At 41.1% G+C, this 16121-nt stretch overlaps 1 protein-coding gene across 2 annotated transcripts in view; it reads right to left on the bottom strand.

Moving 5' to 3' along the window:
* Positions 1 to 16121, bottom strand: part of LOC129327012 (neurogenic locus notch homolog protein 2-like) — an 83852-nt gene that overhangs the window by 56420 nt on the left and 11311 nt on the right. For both annotated transcript variants that reach the window (XM_054975392.1, XM_054975391.1), the window contains exon 2: positions 14738 to 14819. In XM_054975392.1, coding sequence (XP_054831367.1) covers positions 14738 to 14819 — 82 coding nt within the window. The remainder of the gene's footprint in view (positions 1 to 14737; positions 14820 to 16121) is intronic.

The following is a 16121-nucleotide window of genomic DNA, read 5'->3' as shown; positions in this document are numbered from 1 at the left end:
CAGCACACTCCAAAGCACTTCCTTGCCATGCTGGGAAAGACGGCATTCTTGGCACAAGGAAGTGAAGGCCCCCCGACCCTCCCCCTGGTTTGGGCTCCAGGGGACCTGGCAACCCTAGTATCAGCACAGCCCACCACTTGGGAGGAACCCCCCCTGCAAAAAGAACCACCAGAAACAGCTACAGCTCGTCTTTGTGTATATAAAATAGTGCGACTGCAGAGTCTATTATGATTTTATTTCACCCTTTTGTTAGGCAAATTGATTGGCTAACATATTAGCCACAATACATAATTGATCCAGCTTTTTAGCTACAGAATTACTATACTATTGTTTATTTATCCAAATTCAGAATTCTGATGTCAAAATAAATCTAACCCCTATTTAGTTCTGGTTGAAATCTGTTAAAAAACAGAAAAATGAAAGAAATCCATATAGTGACTATTTTACCTGAGGAACTAGTATCAACAAAAATATCACACACACATATTTTTTCCACAAGCCTTGCACCTACTCATACAATGAAACTGCTTTTTAATCCAGCATTCGGTTTCTCCACTCAGCTATACTACACAGTCAGCCTCCCCCAAGTCTGTGCAAATCATGGTAGGACTGGATCTCCAAGTCATATTCAAATCCCTCCCTTACATACACCCTTAGAGCCAGACAAAATGCAATAGCTATGCCTGACTCACCAGCAGTCTGGTAGTTCCCTTCCCCCTTCATGCACCCTACCCCTAATTTGCCATGAATTGTAATTATACCTGAGGTTTTATTGATAGGTATAGAAGGTCCATTTGGAACAAGGGCAGCGACGCCATAGTGTAGCAACTGCCTTGACTTCTATCAAGCAATGCAACCCATCTTATAGTTCCCTGCCAGGTCACGTACATTTAAAAGCATTTGGCAATATAGCCATAAATAAGGATCAAAGAAGGCATGCATGAGCCCAGAAAACCCTCCGCCATTTTATCTACGGCTATGCTAACTGAATCGTAAAGAATCCAGTAGCACCTTTAAGACTAACCAACTTTATTGTAACATAAGCTTTCGAGAGCCACAGCTCTCTTCGTCAGATGAGTCCTTTCTGCTTCATCTGCATCTGACGAAGAGAGCTGTGGCTCTCAAAAGCTTTTGCAACAATAAAGTTGGTTAGCCTTGTGCTACTGGACTCTTTACTATTTTGCTACTACAGACTAACTCGGCGAACTCCTCTGGATCTGAAACAAGCACCCATACGTTTACAGGCCAGAAAGCCACAGCATCAGCTTAATGGCTGGTTCACCGGCTGCCTGCTTTCCTCTTCCAGATGGGGTGAATTTATAGTTCTTAAAAATGAAGCCTCATGGGTACAAGATGCTTTTAAGACAACTGGATTCTATGAAACCAGACCAGAGATACTTGGCACAGTTCCTTGTAGCCTAAGCAGATGATGTTTTCACTGGGAAGACGCGTCATTCTCCAAAACAGAATGGCCGGGGAAGAAGAATTTTCCTCTTGAAAATGAGACTCAATACGGTTGCTCAAGTCATCAATAGCTATTTGCAATGTTGGCACAACCCCATGGGACACCTGCTCTCTGTTTATAGCACCCCAAATGACCAAGTATGACTATAAGGGAGGGGTGTGTGCTGGGAAATAGAGCAAACCATGTATAGTACAGGATATATTGACGGCAGGAAAAAAACAAACAGTCCTTGGCAAGCCAAATATGTGTCTCAGGATGAGCATACATAATACATTTGTTCATGTTTGTCTGTCTGTCCAGAAATGGACTGTAATCAATGGAGATTCTTTGCATCCTACAGGACAATATCAATGGTACAAAGGAAGTACATACATCTTCAGCAAAACATCACCCTACACTAACAAGTAAAGCCCTGTTCATCTATTAAACACTCCCTTTTGCCCTTGGGCAGTATGAGGGCAATCTCACTTACCAACTTGGGGTAGCTAGCTGTCCCCAAAAAGAAAGCCTCCTCTTTCAGCACTAGGAGCCAAGCCCTGGCACTGTTTCCCTGCGTGCTTACATCCGGGGAGGAAAACTTAGTTTCTATACCTCTCTCCTGAAGCAGTGAATCATCAACTTTGTCTGCGCACGTCACTTAACACTCTGTGACTCAACCCTCACCCCAGGGCTGCGCAGGCGGCAATAGCAGGCCTACAACCATATGCCAAAATCGAATGTCTAAAGTCTGCTTCAGGCACTAGAGAAAGAAGACATTCACACACCCATCCAAGCAAAGAAGACAGCAGTTTTTCCCAGCACAGCTCATTGAAGAGAATTTGAATAAAGTCATCAGCACAGAACAGCCACGGGGAAGAGGAGAATGCAGGGAATCTTCCAGCCTCCCATATTCCTTCCCTGGGCTCCTGGGTTTATTCCTAGTACTGATGGGTTCCTGTGTTCTCTTCCCAGGCACGACACCTTCACAGTTTCTACAGCCCTGCTTTGCTGTGTTTGGCATGGAAGACACCAGGACTCTTCCCTATCACGCCATGAGCTAGAAACATTTACTGTTTTATCTACAAGCAAAATTAGACCAGCACCTGGAATACATTCAGGCCTCCACTAATACCATTTCCACAATGAGCGACTTGCCCCAGATGTAATGCCAATGGGACGTGGTGGTTTTCCCACAATACTGTGTTGCTTCCGTGCACCATTGAGTTCTCCTTGACCTTTCTGCAATCTTTCCCAAACTTGCTATACTGCAGGGTTTAAGGAAAGAACAAAGCCAGGTTGGCTGCCGTGCAAGTGGGAAAGTCTGGATTTTCCTGGTCCTACCAACAAAGCAGCAATTTTCCCTGCTCCAATTGTCAGAGCAGTGATCCTGCTCCCCCATAAGCCACAAGGGGGCTTTGGTTTTTTTTTATTATTAAATTAGCATATTGATATACTGATATATCGGTATGCCACTACAGGTTTAAAACAGTCCTCAGAAAAAGTCTCTCCTAGTATATGTGTGGGTGGCTGGAGAAGATAAAATGTGGGGAATGCTGCATTGGCAGCTACAGCAACACGGGGACTCCCATAGGAAAGTGATGCAGTGTAGAAAAGACCTAAATAATCAAACACAACACATGCACACCCCCTCTCAATCAAAATGCAATCCCTATGGGCAAAGGATAGTTGCTATATAACCCCAAACAAATATGGAAAATGAAAAAATATAAAACCAATGGCAAATAGTAACAATTCATCAGAGGAGTAAAAAAAATATTGCCCCTACAACACTTTGTGGGGAAAGGGTTGCAGTGTTCCCTTCTCTTTCTCTTCCTTTCAAAGCCGGCTGTAGCAATTCCCAGTGTTAGATCTACAAATATTACTCCAACAATAAGAATGATGGCCTGGCACTGCCTGTTGCCATTATACCAGACAAAGGAGTAGAGAGAGAAATGTGAGGTCAGGGCTCTCTTATTTCTAGGAACAGAAAAAACTCCTTGCAACTTATACATGTTTTTAAGCCTGCCTACACACCCAGATTCCCAGTAAAAGGAGCAAGCAAGCAAACTAGGTGCTATTTCAGATGCAGCAGGGCAAGGAGTAACTCACAGTGCCATCCTAAACAGAGTTACATACTTATAAGTCCATTGAAGACAGTACGCTTAGAAGGGCGTAACTCTGCTTAGGATGGCATTGTCACTCTTTTTTTGTGCTTACTGTGTACATTCAAAGGGGAAACTTGCATCTCTCTTTACAATGAAGTATCTGAGCTCCACATGCATGCAGAATGTATGCTTCTCATCACAGGGGCAATGCGTAAATTTCCCTTTCACATGTTAAACAGGAAGCATGGACAAGAAGAGCGTAAGTGACTCACTCACCCTCTGAGTTATGCCTGAAACTGAACCAAACCTCCACACTGTATAACTGCTGTTTTAGACGGAGATATAAATAAAGGAGCAACTTGCCTTTTCATTGCTTCTCGACTCTCCTGCAATCTGTCACCTTCTAGCATCAATAATCAGGGCAGGAAGAAACAGCAATGAAGTGCCAACAAGGATTCTGACAATAAAACCCCCTAGCATATAAAATTTGGGTTTGGGGCTCCACATTGACACTAAGGCCCCTTCGGTAGTATTGCCCTTTAGTGTTGCTTCAGCCTCCTAAAAGTGAGTTTTGGGGGGCAGAGTGTCTAAGCATTTGCTTACTATTTTTATATGAATGCATTTGTATTATAGCAATTTTTTTTAAATAGCAAGTGCCAGCGGTTAAAAAGGTGAAGGTTCTGTACTGCAGGCCTGTACTGTACTGTACTGTACTGTAATGTCACAGCTGCAAGCAGCCAATGCAGGTTTAAATCTGACGGATCAGATTAGTGGAGGGGGAGGTGTTGAATTTAGACCACAGTTTCATCTCCTGAACAGCTGGCCAGAGAATTTTAACCTTTCTGAAAGAGCTCTGAAGATACAGAACACCTAGCAGAGGTAACGTAACAGACTGGGAAATGCAAGATAAGCAATACAGAAAGGGTTGGCAAAGCCTCCTATGTCATGAACTGCTTCACAGGCTACTCCTCCGTACCGAGTGAGTCAATAGCGCTTCGCCAGACTATACATAAAAAGGTGACACTGCAATTGTATTGCAAGTCAAAAAGACAAGTCACAAGCTGCAAATCTGTCATAAATTGGGCCTTCAGAAAGATGGGAGGACAACAAGTACACACTAAAATGCAACTGTTCAGCAGCAATGCTACCTGAAGCCTATAAAAAAATCTGACTATGTCCATCCTAGAGAAAATGGGTAGTATGGATGCTACTGCTTCACAAATTAGTAACAAAAGCAAGAACTCCAAGAAACACAGTCCCAGCTCTAACCACAAAGCAATGACAAGACAGGTACATAAATAGCTGCCCCCTTGTACTCCAATACAAACAGGAATTCTATGTTTTGAAGCATAAAGCGGCACTTGTGCAAAATCCTGCTGTTTGCAATCGTAGGTCTGAAAAAAAGAGACATCAAAGACTGCAGCAACTGCTGGACCAATTTATTAATTTTCCATGCAAGCAAAGTGATGCTTAATTTTTTACAACAAAAACTTATCATATACAGAACAAAATGGGTCTTCAAACTGGATTCAGAAAAGGAAGAGGCATTAGAGATCATATTACAATTTTATGATAATTACTGGAGCACACCAAAGAATTTCAGAAAGAAAATTAGTTTGTGTTTGATAGATTACAGCAAAGATTTTGACTGAGTGGATCATGGAAAACTATAAACACTTTTAAAAGAAATGGGTGTGCCACAACATTTGATTTTTAATGCACACCCTGTATTTCAGACAAGAGGCAGAATAAGATCAGAATAAGGAGAAACAGAATGATTTCCAACTGGCAAAGGTGCCAGACAAGGATGTATACTATCTCCCTATCTCATCATTCTATATGCAAAACAAACTGGATTAGATTTAGATTGAGGGGGAGTGAAAATTGGTGGAAGGAATATTAACAATTGGAGATATGCAGATGACATACAAAAAATACTAAAGACCTGAAACAACTACTGATGAAGGTTAAAGGAGAAAGTGCCAAAGCAGGATTACAGCTGAATATCAAGAAGACAAAAGTACTATTGAGGAATTACAGATGTTTAAGGTTGACAATGAAGAAACTGAAATTGTTAAAGAAGGGCAGACATGAACAAACTAGAAATTAATCCTTAAGGATAAGGATATTGCTGGAGACCAAGATCAAAATAATTCATACTATGGTATTTCACATTACTATGTATGAATGTGAATGCTGGACAATGAAGAAAACTGAAAGGAAGAAAATAGATTCATTTGAATTGTAGTTTTCTGCACAGGTTTATAAGTGTTGGCCCCACACGACTTCATTTTATCCTGATTTCTGCATTCAATTTTTTTGCCTTTAGTTTTTGCTCTTTTTTACTGTTCTTGTTGTTCCCTATTTTTCCTAGTTCTTTTGAGACCACTTTACCTCATGTTTTCTGGAAGCAGATTTTGAATTGATTTTTTTCCCTTCTGCAAATGTTTCTTTCAGTTTTGTTTGTCCCACTCACTCTCCCCTACTCTAACCCACTTTTCAATGAATGGTCATTCATCATCGAATCACTCCTCCCTACCTCCCTCACCCCCGGTTTTATTTTCTATCTTTTAATTGTTATTTTTATGGCAGTGTATCAGCCTATCATTGTAATAATGCATGCAGCAGATTTTCTAAATTCTCAGCTCTCATTTGAAAAAAAAAAAACCTCACAAGCCCCTTCCCATGCAGAGATATAAGGGAAAAGGCATATCTCCATAAAGGAACAGGCTAGAGACTTACTTTTTTAAAATGAGAGCTGGGAATTCAGAAAATCTGCTGCATGTAATTTTTATGGTAGGTTGTTATAATGCTATGAAAATGATTATTTGTTTTAAAAAAATTGCAAAAACCCTGGGGATTTGGGGGTGGCCGCTTCCAGTGCCAGAAAAAGCAGCATCATTTGAAAAGCATGTCGTTGCTGTTGCTCCAGGCTCCATCCCAACAGAGGTTAGTTTGCCCCGCCAGTACCAGTCTCCATCTCCTAGCTCTGGGTCAGCCCGGATGGGGCTCTCTGGTTTGGACTGCGAGGGGGAGCTCAGGTTTTTTAAAAGCACTCTCCCTTGAAAAACCTGGTTATTCAAGACACATGCATATCAAAATAAACCAACTCCACAACTATAACAATGCAAAGGGAAGACAGACATGCAGAGTAACTGTACCCAAACCGATTCCAATGCTTGGGGATCAACTGCTATGAAAATCAGGAGTAAGTCGAGTATGCAGAAAAGCTCATAGTGTTGGAAGAGAGTTTTGTTACCAATACCATGGACTGCTGGAAAGACTAATAACTCGGTTCTAGATCAAATCAAGCCTGAATTTTCCTTAGAAGTGAAAATTGTACTTTGGTCACATCATGAGAAGACAAGACTCAATGGAAAGGGCAATAATGCTATGAAAAGTTGAAGGCAGTAGGAAAAGAGGAACACCCAAAATGAGATGGCTTGACTCAAAAAACAAAGCCACTGCTGGCCTTCAGTTAGCAAAATGTGAGCCAGGCTGTTAATGACAGGATGTTTTGGAGGTCATTAACTCGTAGGATAACTCATAACTTGGAAGCAACTTGACAGCACATAACACACACAATCATATGAACCGGCTTGAAATTTACTGTTGAGAGAAACTCAAGACAGGCTCTTATATGAATGATATCTGTGGTCAAGTCCTCTCACTGGTTAATGATTTTATTTTTATTTTAATAAATTTTTTATTTTTCATAGCTACAAAACACTACACAAAACTATCACAAGGAAAGGGGAGAGGGAAGGGACAAAGGGGGGGTGGAAAAAGAAAAGGGAGGGAATGAACTACAAACACTAAACACTACACTTCAATGTTTCCCTTCATACTGTCAATACAAAAATAGCTCCATAAAATAATGATGGAGTGGTTAATCATACAGAGAATAAACATTTCAAATTCTGGTTAAACTTTCCTCCCCCTTCTAGGTCCCGGACGCAATTCTCTCTGTGCAACTGCTGTTGCGATGCTCTCCTCCTCCCCCCCCCCTCCGGCTCCTCCTTTTCTTCGTTCTTGGTGCAGCAGAGTTCTGGGTTTTTATTCTCAAAATCCTTTAGTTGATCTTCTGATAATATCTTATAGGCCTGATCTTTATATCTGAACCATATTCCTTCCGGGAATAACCATTTGTACTTTATTCCATGGTCCCTCAGAAGTGCTAACTGGTTAATGATTTTAATGCCAGGCTTTGGGTTTTTGTTTTTCTTACAATTTACCATTGTCTGCTGTTTTTATCTGCCTTGTTTTAATCTTTACATTGAGTGATTTTATAAAGGGCTGAAGTTTTCATCTTAAGGTTACTTGCTAATGTTATCTTGTATTGCTTTGTGTTACTTTGTATTTTTAATTTTATTTCTGCAGAGATCTTGTAAGTTGCCCTGAGTAACAGTAGAAGGGTGGAGTATGAATATAGCAAATAAATGAATCTTTACCTTGAAACAAGAGATGAAAGCCCAGAAGCAGGAAGCAAGCTTTGAGCCCAAATATTGAAGCTGATTACAGAGGCATTTCAGGATCCTCAATGAAAAGCAAGTATAAAAAAGATACTTTCCCAACAATTAACCATCAGTCATCAGAAATTACAAAGAAACTGTACCTGATGCAGGAGGCTACAGCTATGGCATCCATGCAAGGGTGCTGTCTGGCTCTGGATAATGAATCCATTGTTATAGCCAATGGATGCAGGGTTTCAAACCTCAATCTTGGAATATCTATTTACTATATTTCCTACATTTATAGTCTGCCTAGAATAGTCTGCCTATCTCAATGAAATAGTCTGCCTGTCTCAATTGAAATTCAATGAACTTCAAATTGGATTACACAGTGCAAGTAAATAAATCAGTAAAAAGCAATACAGCAACAATAGTCCAAACAGCAGTAATATGCCCTAAAACATGGTGGCATGGTCAGCAATCCCTTTCTCTTTATAAAGTGCCTTCCTGAACCATTCTAAAGCCTACGGAATACTCTATAGCCCAACAGAAAAGCCTTACTGAGCAACTCCGTTTTACAAAGTCTTCAGAATGACGGACAGAAGCACAGGAATCCTCTTGACCTCCTCAGACAGACCATTCCACAAGGTGGGGGTAACAACAAAGAATGCATGTGTACGAGTGGTTGTTGATACCGCCTAATTGCAGGGCAGCACCCACAGAAGGCTCTGATCAGATGAGCAAAGCTGCTGCGGCACAACATAGGAGGAGAGATGGTCCTGCAGATATAAGGGTCCAAGGCCATACAGGGCTTTGTATGTAATAGACAGTACCTTAAACTGAACCCAGTAGCTGATGGGCAGCTGGTGGAGTGATGGCAGAATGGGCACAACGTTCATGCTCCATCTAACCCTGATAAAATAAAGGTGGGATGCTAAAATGTTATTGTCCTGGCCCTGAGAAGGTTTACTCAGAAGAAAGTCCTTCCTTGCTTGAATGGTATCTAATCTCACGGATGAGGCACAGGATTTCATCTTAAGTGAGCTAAACCATTTCATTTAAACCATTTCATTTCATGGAATTTTAGTTTTGGCTGAAAAGGTGCTCTCTCCTACTCCCAAAAAGTGAATTTGCTCTTTTTGAGTAGAATTATTAAGGAAGGTTTGTGAAGGGAAAGAGGTGCCAAAGGGTGAAATTTGTGCAGAAATCTCCTCCAGCTTCTAAACTTTTAGTAGAAATGGTGCATACATTTTGGGAAGATATATTTTTCTGAAAAATGTGAAAGACCAAAAGAGGTTTGGGGGGGGGAGGCGTTGATGTATTTTCTCTTTTAGACTGGTAAGTGAAATGCCTTCAAACTAAGGTTTTAAAAAATTGTTTTAGCTTATCTTTACTCCCTTAAAATGATTTCTAATAGCTATGCAAGACAATTTACAGTATGAGGCAATTACACTTCCTATCTACTATTGACATTCACAGATCTTCTTGAGTGCTTGATATTCTGCAGCATGTGAAGGAAACTGGTTTATGTTTGGATATATACACACCAAATCTGCATTCAATCATCACATCGAGCCACTATGCCTGAATGTGCACAAAACACTGCTTGTTGCCAGACTCGCACATGCTCCTTGCTCCTCTTTTCTCACTCAGAGTGTAATCAAGGAATCCAGGTTTAAAACTAACTCTATTTTAATCTCAGCTTTGGGGAGGAGAGAAAACTAACTTTTTTGTTAAAGCACACTTCTGCTTTTGTACATCGTGGCTAATCAGATTAAATTTTCAGCCAGGATTCCTTCACTGCCCTCTGCCCAAAAAGGGAGCAGGGGCAGACACAACAACCCAGCAACAAGCCAGGTTTGAACACATGCAGACTTAATGTCAGCTTGCCAGGGCAACAGAATGCAATTCAAATCAAGAAATCGAGTTTGTTCGGTGCACCAAGTTATTTTAAATTCTATTTTTATTTTATGTCAGCAGTTACTGTAGGCAGACTCTGGAGAATGAGGGAGTATAAATATTTTAAATAAGCCAATAAGAAACAAGCTAACATGTGGAGGAGAAGAGAAACTTGTTTCATTCTGGACCATGGAGATAAAAATGAAAGCTCAGAATTAGGCACTACTATCTTCCTGAAGAAAGTGATTCTGATTGGAGAAAGATCCAGAGGAATTAGTCGTGTTAGTCTGTAATTGCAAAATAGTAAAGAGTCCAGTAGCACCTTTAAGACTACCTAACTTTATTGTAGCATAAGCTTCTGAGAACCACAGCTCTCTTCGTCAGATGCATCTGACGAAGAGAGCTGTAGTTCTCGAAAGCTTATGCTACAATAAAGTTCATTAGTCTTAAAGGTGCTACTGGACTCTTTACTGATTGGAGAAAGTAACTTGAGATAGTATTATTTTGAAGGATATATTATGTATTGTTTAAATGAAATGGGGCTAAATCCATCCACAGCTACTATGGCATTTACACGATTGAACAAGATGGATGTTGTTATAAAGCAAACTGGAGTGAAACATTTTCAAAGAGCAGGAAGCAGCTGGAAAGTGGAACTGTTCCTTGTGTTATGTACAACAACCCCACTGTTGCCTCAGGTAAGCAATGGTGCAGGTTTTCATATTGTGTTCCTCAGTAAAAATGCAGTGTGTATGGAAACAATCCAGATTATAAAAACTTATTCTCAACTGGCACAAATTAAGGCACACCTAAACTTGTTGCTGTATTTCCAAGGATGGGTATAGTAATTAATGTCTGAATAAAACTAAGACGTTTACATGGTTTATATATTGTTGTGCATAATATATTTTATGTTCTTCATATAATGAAGTAAGAAAATAAGTAGTGAACGTGTTCTAAAGTTTCCCAAAACCCTTTGTGGGTGGTTCCATACGAGGTGATAGATCCGAGAGCTGTTGATAATGAACAACAATGTTTAACGTACAAAGAAATAACTAAAACTGAAGTGTCTAAACTTAGAATAAAGACGCAAGAGGAACTATCACCGAACTACGATTGGTTCCAGTATAGACAGATCAGAGATTTGTATAACTCGGACTCTGTAAAGGGAGGTATACGAACAGAGAATTCGGAACTAGAGCAGACCCTTTTTAAAGAGGACAAGAAAAGAATATCCAAGGTATACCAAGTATTGTTGAAATGGTATACCGAGGATGAGACAGTTAAAACACAAATGGTGAAATGGGCTATAAATTTTAATAAAGAAATAACAATGGAGGCATGGGAATACTTGTGGAAAACTACAATGAAGACAACGACATGTATTAATATTAAAGAGAACATTTTCAAAATGATCTATCGTTGGTACATGACACCAAAGAAGATTGCGCTAGGAAACTTGAACACTTCTAATAAATGCTGGAAATGTAGAAAGCATGAGGGCTCCCTCTATCATATGTGGTGGTCGTGTGAGGTAGCTAGGCAGTTCTGGGGGGAAATAATAAGAGAAATGAGTGAAATTTTACAGTTTCAAATAAATAAGAACCCAGAACTCCTGCTGCTAAACTTGGGAATGGAGGGAATCCCAGCCCACCATAGGACGTTGATATTTTATATGACTGCAGCAGCTAGACTTTTGTATGCGCAGAAATGGAAAGTACAAGAAGTGCCAACTATTGAAGATTGGATCTACAAATTGCTGTATATGGCTGAAATGGACAAGATGACAAGAAAACTGAGAGATCTGGACTCAGGGCAGTTTAACACAGACTGGGAGAAGCTGAAACAATATCTGGAGAAGAAGTGGGAGGTGGGAGGAAAACTGTGGCAGTTTGAGAACTACTGAAGTACAATAAAAGTATAAAAGAGAGGGGTGACTTTACCGGGGGAGGAAGAGAAATGTGAATTTATAAGCAGTTAGATTAATTAATTGATTGAGATATATATAGATATGTAAAGGTTAATTGATAGAATATTGATAGAGAATAATTAACGGTTTAAACATGAGGATTGAGTAATTAACAATATTTTTTTTTTACTTGATAAGACTTATATGCACCAAACTGAATGTATAGAAGAGTTAAAATGACTGACTATGTGATGAGTTATATAGAAATACTATAAAAAGAAGAAATGATTAATATAGAGAGAACAAATCAAATTGTTTGATTTAAATGTGGGAAATTTTTATGGTTTATGACATACAGAAATATTCAAAACTGGAAAATGGGATAAATTGTTTATCTAAAGAAGTATAGTTTGGATGTTTAGTAAGTAAAAGAGTTAAAGATGTACTGCTTAATATAATGGAGAATATATATTTGTTTTAGATAGAGGAAATTAATAGAAGTAAGGGAAAAGGGACAGAGGGTGGGAAAGCTGTTGGAAGTCAACAAAAGGGGGGGAAAGGGAGGGGGTTAGAAACGAAAAATTAGGGGATAATTGAATGCAATGTAATGTAAAAATATTAATGTTCTAACCCAATAAAAATTTTACAAAAAAAAAAAATAAAGTTTCCCAAAATCTCTCCACTCCCGCTTTTCCCACAGCTTCAAGGTATCCAGGAATTTTTCATGTATGTTCCTCTAACACTCCACGAGGATCAGAAACACGAAGGAAAACAGAGAGGAGGACAAGAATCCTGTACCTTTAACTCCTATGCAACAGAGGGAATTTTATCAAATGCAGTTTCCCTTGCTCCTGTGTGATACTGCAGTTGTTAAAATTATCGGTAAAGACACAGGAGCCCTGTCCTGCTTTGCATCTGTCAACTTTTCAAACAGACATACACTTCAAAAAATATATAAGCCAAGAAGCTCGAATGCCTATAGTGTATGTCAAATTCAGTGGTAGAATCTGTATTTTCTGTTTCATGGCCATATATGTTTCCACCCCATCTGTACTTCATCTCTTCCCCACCACAAGGTCCAGAAGCATTCAGTTTTCCTCCTTACACTCCCTTTGTGCTAGCTACACCTCCTGTTTATCAAGCAGGCCTATTCACATCCCCTGAAACAAGTGTAACAAGCCCTAATCCAAGCCCCACCCCTTCTTTACCAAGACACAAGAAAAGAGAGGAGGCAAAACCAAAATTGGAACCACCCATTGTCCACTTCTTGGGATTATAGAGCCCACAAGAGCCAAAAAGTGACCGCCCCTGTAAGAGGCCTCTCTGCAGGTGTTTTAGTTGGGGGGGGGAAGAGTGTTTTTTCCCCCTTCAGCTCTGGGCACTCCTAGGTCTCCCCACCCAACCTGTCCAACAGGTTTCAGACCACACTGCCAAGAGCTCCCTTCCCTTTTCTTCCTCTCACCTAAATCTCTTGCAGAACACATTCAAAATTCCCCAGAACCCCCACTAACACTGCTGAGCCCTGGCAGGCTTAGCTAAATGCCCATCTCTGTGCTGGACGGTGGCGCGTTGGCTACGGACTCCAGAACAGGGCTTACAGCTGACTGGAAGTGTATTCATGTCCTATCACATCCCATCCAGGGATCCAGGCCAGGCATTGGGCCTCCCGGTGATTCACCTGTTCGGGGTGTGGCAGCTGCAGGCAGATCCACCTGTCCTGGATTCCAGCACAGGCAGCTAGGAACTTGCTGCATTAGTTCTTACACCTGCTAGTTTAAAAAGGCAACTGAAGGAAGCAGGAGCAGCCCCGTACTCACTGAATGCAGTAGAACTAGAAAATGTCATGCCATATGACTCAAGCAGCAGCACCTTGGGCACAAATGCAATCTGGTGCTTAAATCATCATTTTGCCATAAGCACAATGAAATGGAGAGACTGCCCAGGCCGTCTCGCCATTTCAATCTCTGCCTATGTAGCATGTCACCGAAACACAAAAAAGCATTAACTATACTGCCAAAATCAGTTCTGAACACTACTAGCAGCAGCCGCAACTCACCTGTTCCCCCCACCCTTTAGAACTTTACCTGCCAAAAAATATTAGTGGCAAGTAGACCTAAGGGATTTCAGATTTATGAAGACAACAAACATCCATGTAGACAGATCCTGATTACAACTTCCCAACAAGAGAAGTGAGTTCTTTCTCGGGCAATGTTTCTTAGCTCACAATGGGCCTGTATTAAGATGGTCACAGTCACCTGGAAGTCACTTTTAACTTATCCTTCCAGGTCAGCTTTCACGGGGGTTCTCCTTCTTTAGCCTCTTAACAATCCTACAGGACAGTTCAGGCCAAGAGATGCTGACTGGCTAACAGTCAGCTAATTAACTTTATGGCTGATGAGAAAGTCAAATCTACATCCCCTACAGTCCAAGTCCAGTACTCTACCCACTACACCACACTGGTTGTAGTTGAATCGCACCATCAAGTTATTCAAAGGGCCCGTAGCAAACAGTGGTCACGGCCATCAGAAGTACACTGAAGAAGCTAAATGTGCAGCCGTCAGCAGGAACCACTCCCCATCTCCACAGGTCCAGACATGCAGTAGCTGAGAAGGGTGCTTCAGTCTTTGCTTACTCTGGTGCCTGACACAGCATCTTGACCTTGGCAATAGTAGGACAGTGTATACCCCTTTCCTCAAATGCTACTAACACTCACCTCACAATATAGCCTATCAAGAGCTTCCAGGCCCCACATTCCTCCACTATCCTGGCACCTGCGAGCACTGCTCTCTTATCCAAACAATATTTCACAATGAAAACATGCTGCTCCCAAACTGCACTGTTCTCTCAAGCAATGACCCCACCCCAAAGAGATTCAAGGCACTAGATGTTATTGAGCCTGCAGCTCAAACTGTAAGGAAGCACTACTTACATGCAGGCAGCAATCCCATTGGAGTAAACAACACAGGTCCCACCATTCTCACAGGGCTTGTCACCATCCAAGCACTGTACAGCTGTAAGGAGAGGAGAAGAAGAAGCTCAGTTAGTGTGTGCGCAACAGTGAAGATGGCAAAAAATAATACTCAAGGCCACAGACAGAGCTCTCAACAGCTATGAGCCATGACAGATCAATTAAACCCTATTTGCCCCAGCTGCTGACAGGGAGAGGGGGGCTGTTAGCTTCATGCTATGAGCTTGCAGAGGCACCTGGCTTGCCACCCTTGGAAACAGAATACTGACCTGGATGGTGTAAGTCCAGGAAGGCAATGCTTATGTCTAATGTTCAAGCCCACCCTTTATCCCAGAATAAAAGGAGTCGCCTCATGTTGATCCTTTTGCCTTTTCATTCCTCAAACACAGTTGTTTGTTCTCTCTTTTCCTTTATGGCAAGGCCAGTATGTGTTTTATTCAAAAATAACGACAGAGACTGAGGGGCAATGCCATGAAAAACTCATTGGTCCCACAATCTTTCTTAATAACAATCAGCTATGGAACCATTAACAGTTGTTAGCGTCAGGTGTCAGAATGCACACACCACACGCACATGCTTATGAGATGGGGGGTGGAATGATGAGTAGCTGAATCTCTGAGCAGCTCTGAGCAGCTAAAGCTACAGAGACTTCTTTGATTGAAAGGATGAGGCAGACCGGAATTCTCACAAGGATGTTCTGCACTGGCTTAGTTAACACAACCTTTTCCTATCTGGAACTTCGGCCCTGTATCAAAGGGAATTGTGTTGCTAATCTAAAAGTTACTCTCCTCAGACAAGGAACTTCAAAAGAGAAATCCAAGGCTTTGAAATCTGTAACTTCCTATTGTACCCACGTATCTCGCATTAGAATTTATGTCACTCCTACTTTGCCTATCTAACAACAATTGAAGGTGGCCCTCACCCACTCTGACTGAACTGATTACTCTTCTGATTGGATCTTCATTTCAAACCAGCCTCTCTTTATAACATCTGTGCTCCTCCCTGCCCTTCTGTTGTGAATATAAAAGCATCACTCTAATGGATATGCACTTCCACGCATCTGATGAAGTGAGGTCTGAGTCACAAAAGATTGTGGAGGGATAAAGATGTGATTAGTCTTTCAGGTGCCACTGGATCTGTTTTATTTTATATCTACAGACTGGTTTCATTGCACAAAATGGAAACTATGTCTTAGCAGATTCTATTGTCTCCTCTCGTTTCACACGGTTAGGGACACCCACCAGGATTTGGAACCCCATGGAATGCACCCTTTCTACCTAAGTTGTTCAGGAACAATGAGGACATCAGTAACAAAAGAAGGGGTCCAGTCCCTAAGCAAGATGGA

This window comes from Eublepharis macularius, chromosome 4 (assembly GCF_028583425.1).
Source record: "Eublepharis macularius isolate TG4126 chromosome 4, MPM_Emac_v1.0, whole genome shotgun sequence".
Lineage (NCBI taxonomy): Eukaryota > Metazoa > Chordata > Lepidosauria > Squamata > Eublepharidae > Eublepharis > Eublepharis macularius.
This window is presented reverse-complemented; position numbering and strand designations above follow the sequence as displayed.